Source organism: Scyliorhinus canicula, chromosome 5 (assembly GCF_902713615.1).
Source record: "Scyliorhinus canicula chromosome 5, sScyCan1.1, whole genome shotgun sequence".
Taxonomy (NCBI): domain Eukaryota; kingdom Metazoa; phylum Chordata; class Chondrichthyes; order Carcharhiniformes; family Scyliorhinidae; genus Scyliorhinus; species Scyliorhinus canicula.
Window position 1 is genome coordinate 148,404,330 of NC_052150.1, and position 17,404 is coordinate 148,421,733.

At 43.0% G+C, this 17,404-nt stretch overlaps 1 protein-coding gene across 1 annotated transcript in view; it reads right to left on the reverse strand.

Annotated features, from left to right (window-relative positions):
* The window catches only part of stk17a (serine/threonine kinase 17a), a 94,795-nt gene that overhangs the window by 5,471 nt on the left and 71,920 nt on the right, over nt 1-17,404 (reverse strand). Inside the window, exons 3-6 of the mRNA XM_038797806.1 lie at nt 13,254-13,398; nt 6,914-7,040; nt 3,333-3,381; nt 3,065-3,244 (exon numbers count right to left, since the gene is read on the reverse strand). Coding sequence (XP_038653734.1) covers nt 3,065-3,244; nt 3,333-3,381; nt 6,914-7,040; nt 13,254-13,398 — 501 coding nt within the window. The remainder of the gene's footprint in view (nt 1-3,064; nt 3,245-3,332; nt 3,382-6,913; nt 7,041-13,253; nt 13,399-17,404) is intronic.

Sequence of the window (17,404 nt, forward strand, 5' to 3'; positions counted from 1 at the left end):
TTCAACCAACCGAGCTAACCAACGCCCAGCCAGTGACAGTGAAGGAACAAGAGGCATACTTCAAAGTCAGAATTGTGTGTGGCTTGGAGGGGAACTTGCAAGTTGTGGTGTTCTCATATGCCTGTTGCCCTCGCCCTTCTAACTGGTAGATGTCATTGTTTGAAAGCTGCAATCAAAGGAGGCTTGGTGAGTTCCTGCAGTGTATCTTGTAGATGGTACACACTCCTGCCACTATGTTCATGGTGGAGAGAGTGAATATTTGTGGATGGAGTGCAAATCAAATGGCTATTTTTTTCCTGGATTATGTCAAGCTCCGAGAATGTTAGAGCTGAACTTATCCAGGCAAATGGGAGTCTATCATTACACTCCTGACTTGTGCCTTGCAGATGGCGGCCAAGCTCTGGAAAGCCAGGAGGTTAGTTACTTGAATCATAGAATCCCTACAATGAAGAAGTAGGCTGTTTGGCCCATCATTTCTGCACTGAGAATTTCCAGCCGCTGACCTGCTCCTGTAACCATAGTATTTATATGGCTGGTCCAGTTCAGTTTCTGGTCAATTGTAAACTCAGAATAGAACATAGAACAGTACAGCACAGAACAGGCCCTTCGGCCCTCAATGTTGTGCCGAGCAATGATCACCCTACTCAAACCCACGTATCCACCCTATACCCGTAACCCAACAACCCCCCCTTAACCTTACTTTTTAGGACACTACGGGCAATTTAGCATGGCCAATCCACCTAACCCGCACATCTTTGGATTGTGGGAGGAAACCGGAGCACCCGGAGGAAACCCACGCACACACGGGGAGGACGTGCAGACTCCACACAGACAGTGACCCAGCCGGAATCGAACCTGGGACCCTGGAGCTGTGAAGCATTTATGCTAACCACCATGCTACCGTGCTGCCCATTGCGAATGTTGAAGGTAAAGGTAAAGTGATGTTAATTCCATTCAATATCCACGGGGAAATGGTCAGATACTCTTCTGTTGGGGATGGTCATTGTCATGCTACACAAGTGCCAGACAATGTAACTTGCCACTTATCAGCCCAAGCCTGAATATTGTCCATGTCTTACTGAATATTAGCATGGACTACTTCAATGCCTGAAGCATTGCGAATTGTACTGAATGTTGTTCAATCATCAGCGAACATCCATCAGTCAACATCCCCACTTCTGACCTTATGAAGGTGAGAGGGAATCCATATTTTTGGATTTTTGTCTTTGTCCTTTTGGATGTGGGGCCATAAGGTATAGAATGTACCACAGATTGACAGATTAGACGCTGCCTCAGAAGGCCGATCTGACTTTGGAAGCAGTGACAGTAGGTATGGGTGTGTCCGAGGCTGCTGGGGCAGTTGACAATGGTTTGTTGGTTTCCTGCTCGAAATGGGCATAGAATGCATCGAGTTCATTGGAGAGGAGTCCATTAAGCCTTGCCATAACCGACAAGAGTCCGTGTCGTTAGTTTGTGACTCTAGCTTAGTCTGGTATTGTCTCTTGGCATCCCTGATGGATTTGCGGAGGTCATATCTAGATTTTTTTGTATAGGTCAGGGTCACCTGTCTTGAACACTTCAGACCTGGCCTTCAGTAGGGAGTGAATCTCCCGATCAAACCATGGTTTCTGGTTGGGGAACATGTGTCTTCTACACACTTGCTGATGAAATCTGTGACGGTGGTGGTATATTTGTTTAGGTTAACCGCTGAATTCTTGAATGTGGATCAGTCCACTGTCTCCAAGCAGTCATGTAGGAGTTCTTCTATTGCCTCGGACCAACATTTCACAACCTTAACCTGATTCTCCCGCCAAAGTTTCTGCTTTTAGTCTGATTTTCCAAAGTGCATTCAAGGGATGGGTCGGTAGGTGCACTTGATGTTTGTGTAGTAGTGGTCAAGGATGTTGGGGCCCCTGGTGGGACAGGAGATGTGTTGGTGGAATTTTGGTAGTACACTCTTGAGGTTGGGCCTGGTTGAAGTCCCCGGTTACGATGAATAAGTCCTCTGGGTATTCTGTTTCATTGCTATTTATAAAGGTGTACAATTCATCAAGTGCCTTCTTCACTTCCGCCTGGGGTGAGATGTAGACCGCTGTGATAATAGCTGTAGTGAACTCACGTGGAAGGTAGTATGGACGGCACTTCACAGTCAGGTATGCCAGGTCTGGGGAGCAGTAGTTCACCAGGGTCGCCACATCTGAGCGCCAGGAGGAGTTGATGAGGAGGCAAAGCCCTCCACCCTTTGCTTTGCCCGAAGATGCCGTGCAGTCCATCCGATGAATAGAGAAGCCTTCAGGTTGTATGGCACACTCCGGTGAGATGGGGGTGAGCCATGTCTCCATGAAACAGAGCACTCAGCAGTCTCTTACTTCCCTCTGGGAGGCAAGTCTAGCGTTAAGCTCGTCCAGCTTCTTTTCAATCGCTTGAACGTTTGCCAGGAGTATGCTGGGGTGGAGACGTGAAAGTGCATTGTTTTAGTTACACATGCAGACCGCCGCGTTTCCCTCAGTTCCTCGGTCGGCAGCTGCTCATGGATGTTCCCCGGGATCTGATGAGAGAAGTCTGACCTTGTGGAAGGTAAGTGGCTGCATCTGGTGGGGTCCTGGGTGCTGGTTGCGATTCTGGGGTTGCCCGAGGGGGGTGGGCATGTTTGCCCTGGTGTTCTGGGAAAACGGGTCGAACTTTCGACGTGGTACTCAGAATGACTAGAAACACCACTTACAAAGCCCAAGTCTTAAATGATTGGAAGCAAAAATGACAGAAGACATGCTGATGGAAAAAGAGATGTATGCAGCAAAGAGAAATGTACACACAAACAAAACAAGAATTTAGCCACAGCGTTGCTTGTTCGACCCATGTCCAAAATAAAGTTGGAAAACGTTTTCAACTTGCTGGCTTACCTTTTCAACCAACACCATTTCACCAGGTAACTAGTGATATTAATCCACTCCATTATTACTGACTTGGGGATACAAAATAAGCAACATAATTTACCAAAGAGGCCTCAAAGTTTTTCATTGAGCTAAATGAATTAATGAGAAACAAGATAAAATGGCAAACTTACTCAGGCTCCTTAACAAGAAGTGTCTTAATGAAGTCTATGGCCTCTTTGGAGATGTTGTCAAAATCCTCTTCCGTGAAGCTGAGATTTATCTGAGAAATGTTGAGGAAAGTTTCTTGCTTGTCATCTCCCAGGAAAGGGGATATCCCTGTCAGCATGACATAGGCAAGGACACCTATACTCCTAAACAGAGGAAAGTCATTCTGAGAAGCAGTTCCAACCAATTCAATTGCAACACGAATTTTAAAAGGTCACAACTAGGTTAACTTACCACATATCTGTCGCTGTGCTGATTGGCTCATAATTTAAAATTTCAGGAGCTGAAAAAAGTAGAAAATAAATATATGTTTCGTAGCACATTTATTGGTCTTCACAAATAATCAGGGTGCACGCATACGACGATGAATATCTTTCAATATTTGTGAGAAACCTACGTTTGTCGAAGTAAGGATTAGGAAGATTTTTTACTGGCCTGGCTGACAGCCAGCAGGTTGAAAGGAAAGGAGGGGCATCCCAAAGTTTGGTATTCTCGCACGAGCTGTGGCACTTTAAGCAAGCACAGCCCAATTGACAGCTGAGCATTCAGTCGGGTGGGTAGCTTACTGACACACACGGCAACAGACATGTCTGTACCGGGAATGAAGGTCAACTGGAGGAATGGTGGACAATCAAAAGGGTGAGAATGGAGGGGGCTAATGATCCCTGATCTCCTCCCAAGAGGAAAGAAGTTTGAGAACTGGTCATGGGAGTGAAGTGGGTAGAGTTCCAATGGTGATGAAATATATACTTGTAGATTTTATCACATGACTTGTCCCCAATTCATCCATTCTCGAGATGCATGGCCTGCTTACATCAATTAAAAGCAAAGATTTTCATTTGCATGATGCTTGAATGTCAGTCATACAGTCTTCTTTCCCCCACCTATTTTCAACATTTTTATATCTAGTAAAGAGAAATGGTCAAAGAAAATTTTTTAAATGATAATGTTTTTAATGCCCCTAGGAATTTTCTCCAGGATTGCCATAGCAGATAGCAGTGTCCTGGAAATTGACTTTCAATTCCTGGAGACTCCAGGTTATTCCAGTAGGATTGGCAACCCCAGGAATGTTGTGAAGTGCAGGACAGGTGGAGGCCAGGAGCCTTGAGGTAGGGGTGTCCAGGGAGGACCCAGGCATGAACGATTTTCAGGCAGGCACATGGGTACAAATGTGCGAAGCCACTCACCTTGGAATCCATCCAATCGTCACCTTGAGGAAGCTGTCAGGTTACCCGAAGCTTGGATTGGTTGTCTGCCAAAAGTCCAGCCTCAGTTGATGCTGGCAATGGGTGGTTTGGAGGCGGCTTTAGGTTGAGAGACAGATTTCGGAAACTTTACTCCCCAATCTGATCTAAACCCACCTGTTCTTTCCACAGTTAAATTTCAGCCTAATAATATTATCTTACTAAATTGCTTGAACATTAAACCCGTTGTTATCTTTCCATAACTTTAAAATTAAAATTGATGTATTCTGTATAATTGGGCTATGTCTCCAAGCCAGGTACAGTGTTAAGGGTGTGAGTACAGAGTCCGATCATATTACAAGATTTCCCGTTTGCGTAAAGTGAATGTGTCTCAGGCTACCAATATTGAGAAAGACCAGCTGGCGCTGTGGCTGCAGCAATTACTGGTTTAAAGGAAACTTTAGCAAGAAACAGAGAAATCTTCAAGTAGTGGCAATTAGTAAACCACAATATTCATAATTCTGGTATAATAAAACTAGAATCAATCCAGCTTAAATATATTTGTCCTTTGTTCCAGTGACAATTAAAAAAAAAAATTTAGAGTACTCAATTCTTTTTTCCCCCCAAATACAGAGCAATTTAGCGTGACCAATCCACCTATCCTGAACACCTTTTAGGGTTGTGGAGGTGAGGCTCTCGTAGATAAGGGGAAAATGTGAAAACTCTACACGGACAGTAACCCGGGGTCAGGATCGAACCCGGGTACTCGGCGCCATAAGGCAGCAATGCTAACCACTCCGCCACCGTGCTGCCCTATTCCAGTGACAATTAAGTATATAAATAATGAGTTAAAGATATGGAAGATTACTCAAAGTAGCGCTGCTAACTCAAAAGAAAACAATGTTTGTGCTAATAATGGGTTTGTTAAATCTCAATTACATTGCTAACCTTGCCAGGCCAAGTGAAATGCAGTGTACAGGCAATTTGTTAGCTGTCACTACATTTAAACAGGATGATTTTGAGGATTTGAATCTTAGCTTTGACTAATGTTCAAACTTTTTATTCACTGAGAACCAAACTGCATATTGGCTTTTGTTCTCGTCTGGAAAGCACAGCTCTGTGACTGGTCATCAAGTGGCACTAACAGTGGAGAAAAGTTCTCAGCTCAGACCACGAATGAGCAAAACTTTACAAAACTCTATATTGTAATGAACAACGAGGAGGAAAGTAGGCAACTTCAGGAGGTCATAGATGGGTGAAATGGGCAGACACGTGGCAGCGGAAATTCAAGGCAGGGAAGTGGGAAGTGATGTATTTTCAGAAGCAGAATATGGAGAGGCAATGTAAATTAAACGGTCCAACTTTAAGGGGTGCAGAGACATGCTGGGAAGCATACAACTCTTTTAAGGCTGAAAAGATACATGGAATCTTTGGTTTTATTAATAGAAGATGTTATGCCAAATTATTATACAAACACGGCTATGGCCTCAGCTGGAGTGTAACAGCTAATTCAGGCACCACACTTCAGGAAGAATGTCAAGGCCTTAAGAGAGGGTGCAGATGAGGATTACTGGAATGGTTCCAAAGATGAGTGACACTGATTTTGTGGCGAGGGTGAAGGAGCTGGGGCTCTTTCTCTTAGAGCAAAGAAAATTAACAGGAGATTTGACAGAGCTGTTCAATATCATGATAGGAGTAAAAGAGAATGAGAAACTGTTTTTCCAGTAGTTCAAGGGGCAGTGATAGGAGAACACAGATTTAAGGTGAGTGGTAAAAGAACCAGAGGTTTTTTATTGGTTGTGATCTCGAAGGCACTGCCTGAAAATGTGAGAGAAGCAGATTTAATAGTAACTTTCACTTAATGGTTGCTGGGAAAATAAATGAAATGAATGAAATGAAAATCGCTTATTGTCACGAGTTGGCTTCAATGAAGTTACTGTGAAAAGCCCCTAGTCGCCACATTCCGCCGCCTGTTCGGGGAGGCTGGTACGGGAATCGAACCGTGCTGCTGGCCTGCTTGGTCTGCTTTAAAAGCCAGTGATTTAGCCTGGTGAGCTAAACCAGCCCCTATGTAGGGTTATGTAGGGTTCTGGAGCAAGAGCAGAGAGTGTAATTAATAGGATAGTTCTACCAAAAAGCCAGCACAGGTTTGATGGGCTGAAATGCCTTATTCTATGCCATTATCTGTCATAGAACCACAGAGAGAAAAATGCAAATAGTGAATAAGGCTATAATGAACTATATAGTGAACAAAAATGGCGCTTTTCAGATCTTGTGAATTGCAACACCTTAAAGTCACAGAACCTTTCAAAAAACATCAACATTAACATGGAGAGGGATATCTTAATATAAAAGCCAAACAGTGTGGATGCTGGAGATCCAAAATACAAAAAAAAGCAAAAATTGCTGGCAAAATACAGCATTTATGAACAAGAAACAGAGTTAACCTTTCAAGCACAATATGACTGTTCATTGGGGAGACACGATTTTGTGAATTCACCCATTTAAAAAGCACACTGTAGGGAATGGTGCCCTCAGTAAGATTTTAGCAAGATTCACAAATCCTTCTCCGTGTTACGCCGCTGTAAAACTGAACAAGTTCAGTTAAGAGTGAAATTTAGGATTACCTACCTACATATTCAGGTGTCCCCATAATTTCTCTTAGCTCTTCATTATTATTTACTCTTCTGGAAAGGCCAAAGTCAACTATCTTAATATCTCCCAGAGGCGATCCATTCGTCAGAAGAATATTTTGTGGCTAGGGTGGAAACAAAATATAGAATCATTAGGCAGTGGTCATGAGACTGTTATCTGTACTAACAGAAATATAATAATAAATGGTAAGTTCAATATTTAATCTAGCAAAGAAATTGCAAGGACATCTTTTACTGAAGTGTCAACAAAAGGCTTAAAGGATTACTAATCTTAGGGCTGAATGCTGCTAACTTCATGGCATTGTCAAATTTATAAATGTCAGTCAAGGAATCGGAGGTCCTCAGCGTACAGGTTTTTAAGCAGAGCTCAAAAAAGCTAATGGAACGTCAGAAGTGGCAGATTACAAGATACATCAGGGCGAGTGATACATGTCAATTCATATGAATAAAAATAAAGTACTGCGGATACTGGAAATCTGAAATAATAACTCAGCAAGTATGGCAGCATCTGCGGAGAGAGAAACAGAGTTAATGTTTCAAGTCCGTACGACGCTCCAGAGTGTATTAGACTTGCTCTTGTAGTCACCACTAGGGATTCTAATATCAAGAATTCTAGAATTGCAGATTATTTGGAATAGAAACAGCACATTGTGTCTGCCAATTTCCTTCTCGACATGAGCACCTCATCTACCTTCAGCTCATTGTCTATACCCTTTAATATTCCTTTTAAAGCAAGTAAATCATTTTCAATCAAGTTCTAAACGCTTTTTCTGTAACTGTAGCAGAGGGTTTCACATTCTGACCACTTTCAGTAAAAAGGTTTCGAACTCACCAAGACTTAATCATAACTCTCAATTGTCTTAAAAGATCTCTCGTCCCTTTTTTACCTTCTCAGGTCGAGCAATAAAATGACTAACTTCAAATTTCTCTTTACGACAACCCCTCTCAGTGAATCTATGGTGCATCTTTTCCATCGTATTATTTCCTTCCCATGATAGAACAAAGAACAAAGAAAATTACAGCATAGGAACAGACCCTTCGGCCCTCCCAGCCTGTGCTGATCCAGATCCTTTATCTAAACCTGTTGCCTATTTTCCAAGGATCTACTTCCCTCTGTTCCCCTCCCGTTCATATATCTGTCTAGATGCATCTTAAATGATGCTAACGTGCCCACCGGCAAAGCGTTCCAGGCACCCACCACCCTCTGCGTAAAAAACCTTCCACGCACATCTCCCTTAAACTTTCCCCTTCTCACCTTGTAATTGACACCCCCACTCTTGGAAAAAGCTTGTTGCTATCCACCCTGTCCATACCTCTCATAACTTTGTAGACCTCAATCAGGTCCCCCCTCAACCTCCGTCTTTCCAACGAAAACATAGCTAACACCCTTCATACCAGGCAACATCCTAGTGAACCTCCTCTGCACCCTCTCTAAAGCATCCACATCCTTCTGGTGATGTGGCAACCAGAACTGCACGCAGTATTCCAAATGTGGCCTAACCAAAGACCTATACAACTGTAACATGACCTGCCGACTCTTGTACTCAATACCCCGTCTGATGAAGGAAAGCATGCTGTATGCCTTCTTTACCACTCTATCGACCTGCGTTGCCACCTTCAGGGTACAATGGACCTGAACTCCCAGATCTCTCTGTACATCAATTTTCCCCAGGACCCTTCCATTAACCTATAGTCCGCTCTTGAATTGGATCTTCCAAAATGCATCACCTCGCATTTGCCTGGATTGAACTTCATCTGCCATTTCTCTGCCCAACTCTCCAATCTACTCCACTTTGAAAGTCGAAATGTGAATATATCCTATCCCTCAGTATCTTCTCCAACAGCTTGCCTACCACTGACGTCAAGCTCACAGGTCTATAATTCCCTGGATTATCCCTGCTACCCTTCTTAAACAAAGGGACAACATTAGCAATTCTCCAGTCCTCCGGGACCTCACCCGTACTCAAGGATGCTGCAAAGATATCTGTTAAGGCCCCAGCTATTTCGTCCCTCGCTTTCCTCAGTAACCTGGGATAGATCCCATCCGGACCTGGGGGCTTGTCCACCTTAGTGCCTTTTAGAATACCCAAAACTTCCCCCTTCCTTATGCCGACTTGACCTAGAGTATTTAAACATCTATCCCTAACCTCAACATCCGTCATGTCCCTCTCCTTGATGAATACCGATGCAAAGTACTCATTAAGAATCTCACCCATTTCCTCTGACTCCACGCATAAATTCCCTCTTTTGTCTTTGAGTGGGCCAATCCTTTCTCTAGTTACCCTCTTGCTCCTTATATACGAATAAAAGGCTTTGGGATTTTCCTTAACCCGGTTAGCCAAAGATATTTCATGACCCCTTTTAGCCCTCTTTATTGCGCTTTTGAGATTTTTCCTATTTTCCCGATATTCCTCCAAAGCTTCATCAGTTTTAAGTCGCCTAGATCTTATATATGCTTCCTTTTTCATCTTAGCTAGTCTCACAATTCCAATGATAGGATGCACGCAGTCTCTGAGCAATGTACTTTAACTGTACTGCAGGAAACACAGCAGGAAATCTGTGTACAGCATGCTCTCACAAACAGTAATATGATTAATCACTGGATTATTTTTGGTGATATTTGTCAAGGATAAATATTGGGTCGGACTCCAAGGGGAACTCCTTCTTTAGGCAGTGCCCTGAGATCCTTTCTGAACACCCGAGAGCCACACGTGAGCCTTGATTTAACACCGTAACCAAAAGCTGGTATGTTTGACAATGCAGCACCCCCCTCAGAACTGCACTCCTTACATTTTTGGAATTTGTGCTCACGCCTCTGGAATGGTGCTTGAAGCCACAACCTCTAACTCAGAGGTGAGGGTGCTACCTTGGCCTTGCACAAGTTTAATATTTCCTCCTTACAAGGGAGAGGCTCCTCAACAGATTAGGTGCATTCTTGGTGGAGGTGTGGTGAATTAAGTTAACCCGTGTGAACTGCCTTGTTGTTGCCTAAAAGTACAGCAACGACTTGATTTGTTCAGGGAAAGCCGAAGGTTAATGGGTGCATGAGGTTTGTCTTTGCAATTCTCCAGTCATGATGGTTGTGGTAGCTTCAGGAGACATTTACATTCTTTGGATTATGTGGGTTTGAGAAAAATGTGAAGGGCTGTTATATTTAATTATTGGAAAAGACTAGCTTATTGTTAATTAATTGTTTTTCCTGAAAGTTTAGTTCTCTGCAGGCTCGTTCATACATTCACCTCATGTAAATCCAACCAGGCAGACTTCTCCAAGCAGCATTTCCTCATCAACCTGCCTGCAAGGAAAATTGTACTGTATTCCAATGATGCAGCCTGGTTATCATTGGATTTTTCCTCAAATAGCAACCAGATAGGTGCGAACCATTGGTATGAGCGTATATGGCACAGAACTGATTAGCTATCAGCCACAAAACATGCCTGGACTACAATGAGCCTTAATCTCCTCTGCTAAAGTTACTCACTATTCCAGGTTCAACTAAGAATTACCTTAAAACTCTGCGGCCTTCAACCTCAAATCCAAGAATTCTGTCCTGACTTCTTTCTCTACCTCATCTACATTTTCCCCTTGGCAGCATTATCCAAAGACATGGGGTCAGCCTCACAGATTTGTTACAGCACAGAAGGAGGCCACTCGGCCCATCGTGTCTGGACCTTGTTACTGTCGGAGCAATGTATCTAGTGCCTCCCCACTGACTTTTCTCCGTAGCTACGTGCATTCTTCCTTTTCAGATAAGAATCCAACTCCCTTTTGAATGCCTCGATTGACCCTGCCTCCACCACACACTCAGGCAGCACAGATCCCATTTTAACCAACCGCAGCATGAAGATGTTTCTCACATCTCCATTGCTTCCTGAAGATAAGAGGCTGAATGCCCTTGACTGCTGAAGTGTTCCCCGACTGGAAGAGAACATTTCTGCCTGTCGATTGTCGGGCATTCAGCCTCTGATCTTCGGGTAAGCGTTCTCCAAGGCGGCTTTCAGGACGCGCGACAACGCTGAATCGCTGAGCAGAAACTTATAGCCAAGTTCTGCACACGAGTGCGGTCTCAACCGGGAGCTGGCATTCATGTCTCATTACATTCAACCCCCACCATCTGGCCTGGGCTTGCGAAATCCTACCAACTGTCCTAGCTTGAGACAATTCACACCTCTTTAACCTGGGGTTACCCCTATCTCTGGATCTGTAAAGACTTAATTACCTGCAAATGCCCACTTTCTAAGCATTGTCTGGCATCTTTGAATTTGTCTGTATATATGTTTCTGGAACAGACCTCTTCATTCACCTGAGGAAGGAGCAGTGCTCCGAAAGCTGGTGTTTGAAACAAAAATGTTGTACTTTAACCTGGTGTTGTAAGACTTCTTACTGTGCTCACCCCAGTCCAACGCCAGCATCTCCACATCTTGTTCGAATAAAACATGTAATGCCCAGAGTCTTTTTATGGCCGTTACTACCTGCATGCCCCTTAAAGACCCCTTCAGAAACAGATATTGACAGTATAATATTTCCTTGCACTGTTCTTTACCCCAAAATTTACTGTTTTGCATTTATGATATCTGCTATCCATCTACCTAATCTATTAACCTGTCTTTGTTCACCTACAACCTTTCTCAGATCATCGTGACCAACACTTGGGTGTCAATAAGCTTTAAAATTTACAAAATTGTTTTAAATTCATTTACGGGATGTGGGTTAGGCCAGCTTTTATTGCCCATCCCTGGTTGCCTTCAGAAGGTGGTAGTGAGTTGCCTTCTTGAACCACTGCAGTCCTTAAGGTGTAGGTACATCCACTGTGCTGTTGGGGAGGGAGTTCCAGGATTTTGATCCAGCAACAGCGAAGTAACGGCAATATATTTCCAAGTCAGTGTAGTGAGTAACTTGGAGGGGAACCTCCAGGTGGAGGGGTTCCCAAGTATCTGCTGCTTTTGTCCTTCTAGATGGTAGTTGTCGTGGGTGTGAAAGGTGCTATCTAAGGAACCTTGGTGAATTACTGCAGTGCATCTTGTAGATGGTACACAGGGCTGCCACTATTGGTCGGTGGAGGAGGGTTCCTCTTAAAATTCTTCTTCTTACGATGTCCAAAGCATTTATATAAATGGAAAACAAAAATAACTTGGTACAAATCTTTGGGATACACTATGCTCACATTTTTTCCCCACCTGAAAATGATTTACCCCTGTCATAACCCCACGAGGGTCAGTGGGAAACACTGATGCCCTCCGAAAAACTCCCATGGTCTCGCATGCTCCCCCATATCAACCTATACCCCCTTGGCCTCTCATACACTCCATGCCAACCTATGCCCCTCTGACCAACTCCAATGGCCCTTTATAGCCCTATGCCAACTTAGTGCCAACTCATGCCAATCCATGCACCCATCCTTTGCTCTTCCACCTACCACGCCAATTCACCTAGTATTTATCTCATGCAGACCGCGGGATGCATGCAGAGATGAGATAAAATAAGTCTCAAGTATCTACTGCAGGCTTCACTATTTTGAAAAAAATTCTCATTCATAAAAACCCATTTACTACATTTACATCCTTCAACTAAATAAAGTCTTATAACAAACATTTAATTCAAGTGCACAGACACTTATAACAGCAAATATTGCAATTCACAGTCCCATAAAACATCAATGGCTACTTGTAGATGTCAATCAAACTGAAACCACAGGCACCCTACTGTGATAACGGGTAGTTGTAAAAACAGTCACGTAGCAGTAATCCAGTAATGGAGCTCAAGCTTAAGTAACAGACAGATAGCAAGCAATTATCTTTTAAAAAACACTTCAGAATTTTGCCTTGACAGCTTCTTTCGAAAGTTCCATTTGACAGCTCCCTTCAAGGTGCTTATGAGAATTTTGACAGTTAGAATGAGCTTGGTAGTAGTGCTTTTATGCACTTTTAATGTATATTTATGCCTGCTTTCAACAATTCCAATGAGAACCTTATCTAGCCCAAAGGGCACCTGACCTCCCCCAAAGGTGGCTCTGGACAAGATCCAAAGCTTCTTGGACCTGACTATCCTCTCCAAAGAGGTACCCTGGCTATCTAAACAAATCCCCAAAGTCCAGACCTAAATGTACCGGGTCTAATCTGCACACTTCAGGAATCACACCGCAGGGCTACCAAAATCCCACAAAAGAGGAAAAGTGCTCATTCAAAAATAATTGACAATTGACTATTAATGTGAAAGCACTGCACCTTATTCAGCTGCCAAGTAACATCCATATGCAAGATGTGTTAAAATTGAAAGAGCATTGTACAATTTTAAACAAAAGTACAAGTGGTACTTACTTTTAAATCAAGGTGGACGATGTTGTTTCTGTGCAAGAAAGCCACACCCTCTAAGATCTGCCTCATGAGCCGTTTGACATCTTTTTCTTTGAAGGCCTCTTCCCTCTCGGCTATACATTGGTTGAAAATCTCACCACCAGCCGCACTGTGGAAGAGAATGTGGAAATTGAAGTAACACAGTTTAGGTGTATGAGTAATGAAATGCTGAAATAGACCACAAACTCTAAAATGTCTAAAGCTTGCTCCGCACTGCCTTTGCTGAGCCCCAAAAGATCTACTCCAGAACACAGACTCACCACGATCTTAGAATATTTTTACACAAATTCCCATTCTTCTTTACATTAAGATGACCATGTAACAATCAGACACACCATGGACATGCTCCATCCCCACCTAAAGAGACACACTAAAGTTCACCATGCCACACATACACAATCTGAAGACACAAAGGACAGGGCCATTGTGGAAACTTACCACTGTTATATTCCCTTAAAGAAATAGTAAGCCAAGTTTAGAAACAAAATACAGTCATTTGCATTGTCTTTTGGAAAAAGTTTCAAGTTCATTGTGCTTTTATCACTTGGAGGCAATACAATGTCATAAATTGTACTGAAAATAGATAATTGCATCATTTGACTGGGCTATCTTAGTAAACATTACACTCTGATCTTCCGTAAGGCAAAAAGGTTTACAAATCCCTCTTACAGGATGGCACTGTCCCTTTAAACTACATCGCTGCATTATGCCCAGTGCTATGTAGCAATAAGTTACTAAGGAGTTTCAGCAAATACTTGGCACCATCATACAATGTGACCTGCTTCCAACTACAAAAATATACACAGAGAACTCAAAATACTTCAACTAAAAACAGACTTAATGAAGCTAACAAAGCCTCTCCATATTGCACAATGAGGGTGGAATAAAGATTGGTTTGTGGAATCGGACAGGAAATGAAAATTGATTACACCTTCTGCACATTGTCTACTGTGATATATTGGCATTAATAATAAACAATGCCACACAGAAAAAGATTTAGGCTACTGACTACATCATTAATTCTGTCAGTGGGAAAACTAAGGGAATGGGGAAAGGGAAACAAGTTTTTTTTACTTTGCAAGTTTAAATGCATTAGGTAGACGTTAAGTTCAAATTGTGATTTTAATTTCTGCAACTTGATGTGGCTGCCAGTGAGGTGCTCATTGGCATTGCAAGTGACTGAACCTATAATTTAAACATAAACTGGATTGGGATCCTATTTACGTTATTAGAAGAGCTACATTCAACCAGATGCCTAATTATATGCCTATTACCATCAAGGAAAGAAGATGCAAACTAGCCTATTTAGGGCTAGAAATGTTGCCAGAAGTTAATAGGAATGTTCACAATGCTGTCTATTCAAATTCAAAATTGCATTCAAATGCATATTCACATTTAAGATACAAGCAAAACTTAATTGATTCCCAATGCTGCATGGCAATTACAACAGGAGAAAGGGACACTCAGTCCAACTAGTCTCCACTGGTGTTTTCCTCCATAGGAGGAAGTCTAATCTCAGAATCACAGAATACTACAATGCAGAAGAGACCCTTTGGCCCATCGAGTCTGCACCGACACATTAAAGGGCCACCTAATCCCACATGCCAGCACTTGGCCCATAGACTTGAATGTTAAGGCGTCCAAGGGTCCAGGGATTCGAACCCAGGGCCGGGATTCGAACCCCGGTCCTCAGCACCGCAGTCCCAGTGTTAACCACTGCGCCACATGCCGTCCCTATCCAGGTATTTTTAAAAGGATTTTAAAGGTATTTTTAGAGGCATCCCGCCTCTATCACCCTCCCAGGCACAGCATTCCAGACCTTCACCACTATCTGGGTAAAACAGCTTTCCCTCAAACCCCCCCTAAACCACCCACCCCTCACTTTGAACTTGTGTTCCCTTGTAACTGACCCTTCAACCAAGGGGAACAACTGCTCCCTATCCACCCTGTCTATGCCCCTCATAATCTTATACACCTCAATAAAGTCACCCTTCAGTCTTCTTTGCTCCAGAGAAAACAACCCCAGCCTTTTTAATCTCTCTTTATAACTTAAATGTTTCATCCCAGGCAACATTCTGGTGAATCTCCTCTGCACCCCCTCCAGTGCAATTACATCCTTCCTATAATGTGGCGACCAGAATTGCACACAGTACTCCAGCTGTGGCCTCACCAAAATTCTATACAGCTCCATCATGACATCCCTGCTTTTGTAATCCCAACAGAGAGGGCCTGAGGCTGCTGAAGGAGCAATTCCCAATTCAATCGCAATACACTCTGCTGAGCATCTTCTCCCTGGAGTACCAGAAACAATAAATAGTACCAGAAACCAGAAATAATCAAAGCGAATGTCCCATATGCCTTTTTCATGAGCCTATTAACCTGCCCTTCTGCCTTCACAGATCTATGACAAACACGCCACGGTCTTTTTGTTCTTCGGAACTTCCCAGTGTCGGGCCTTTCATAATATACTTCCTTAGGCTTGTTAAATTCCTCCTTCCAAAGGGTATCACCTCATACTTTTCAGGGTTAAATTCCATCTGCCAATTATCTGCCCATTTGACCAGCCCGTCCATATCTTCCTGTAACCCAAGACATTCAACCTTACTGTTAACCACCGAACCTGATCCTGCCCCCCACATAGTTATCGATGTCATTTATATAAATGACAAATAATAGGGGGTCCAGGACTGATCCCTGTGATACACCACTGGTCACTGGCTTCCAGGCACTCAAGCTGCCGTCTATCATTACCCTCTGTCTCCTACCGCCAAGCCAATTATGAATCCACTTTATCAAATCACCCTGATTCCTATGTGCATTTGCCTTCTTAATAAATCTCCCATGTGGAACCTTGCTGAAATCCATGTAAACTATATCAACTGCACTACCCTCATCTATACACTTGGTTACATGCTCAAAAAAGTCAATCAAAATTGTTAGGCATGACCTCCCTCTGACAAAGCCATGCTGACTATTCCTGATCAAATCGTGCCTCTCCAAGTGGAGACAGATTCTTTCCTTCAGAATATTCTCCAGTAGTTTCCCCACCATCAACGGGAGACTCACTGCTCTGTAGTTCCCTAGCTTGTCTCTACAAACTTTCTTAAATAGTGGGACCACATTAGCTGTTCTCCAGTCCTCTGGCACCTCCCCCATAGCCAGAGAGAAATTAAACATTAGGGTCAAAGCACCAACAATCCCCTCTATAGCAGTCTGGGAAACAATTCACCCACAGATTTCCTCCTTGGTCCTGAATGGACCCTACTCTTTCCCTGGTTATCCTCTTCCCATTGATATACTTACATAGAATATTTTGGGATTTTCTCCACTTTCACCAGCCAGAACTTTCTCATATCCCCACTTTGCTCTCCTAATTGATTTCTTAAGCTCCATCCTGCACTTTCTGTACTCCATTAATGCCTCTGCAGACTTGCTCCCCTTATACTTGTTAAAAGCCTCTCTTTTCCATCTCATCGTATCCTGAATGCCTCGGTCATCCATGGTTCACTGGGTTTGTAACACTTTCCTATAACTAGAGGGAACATATTATGCCTGTACCATGCCCATTTCAACTTTGAATGGCCCCCACTGCTCTTCTGTAGGTTTCCCCACAAGAAACTCTTTCCAGTTTACCTTGGCCAGATCTTACCTTAGTTTGTTAAAATCTACTCTCCCCCAATCCAAAAACTTGTTTTGAAACTTTTTTTGTCCATAATAAATTTAAATTGTACCATGTTATGGTCGCTATCACTAAAATGCTCCCCCACCAACACATCAACTGTCTGTCCGGCTTCATTCCCCAGAATTAGGTGCAGCACTGCGCCATCCCTTGTTGGATCCTTTACATATTGAGCAAAAAAGTTCTCCTGTATACATTTTAAGAACTCTACACCATCTAAGCCCTTAACATGATGGCTATTCCAATAAATTTTGGGAAAGTTGAAATCACCTCATTTAATTACCCTCTTATTATTTTTACACCGCTCCGCGAATTGCTCATATTTGCTCCTCAATTTCCCGCTGATTATCTGAGGGTCTATAATAAACACCTAGCAACGTAGCTGTCCCTTTTTTATTGCTAAGCTCTATCCACAAAGCTTCAGTTGATGTCCCCT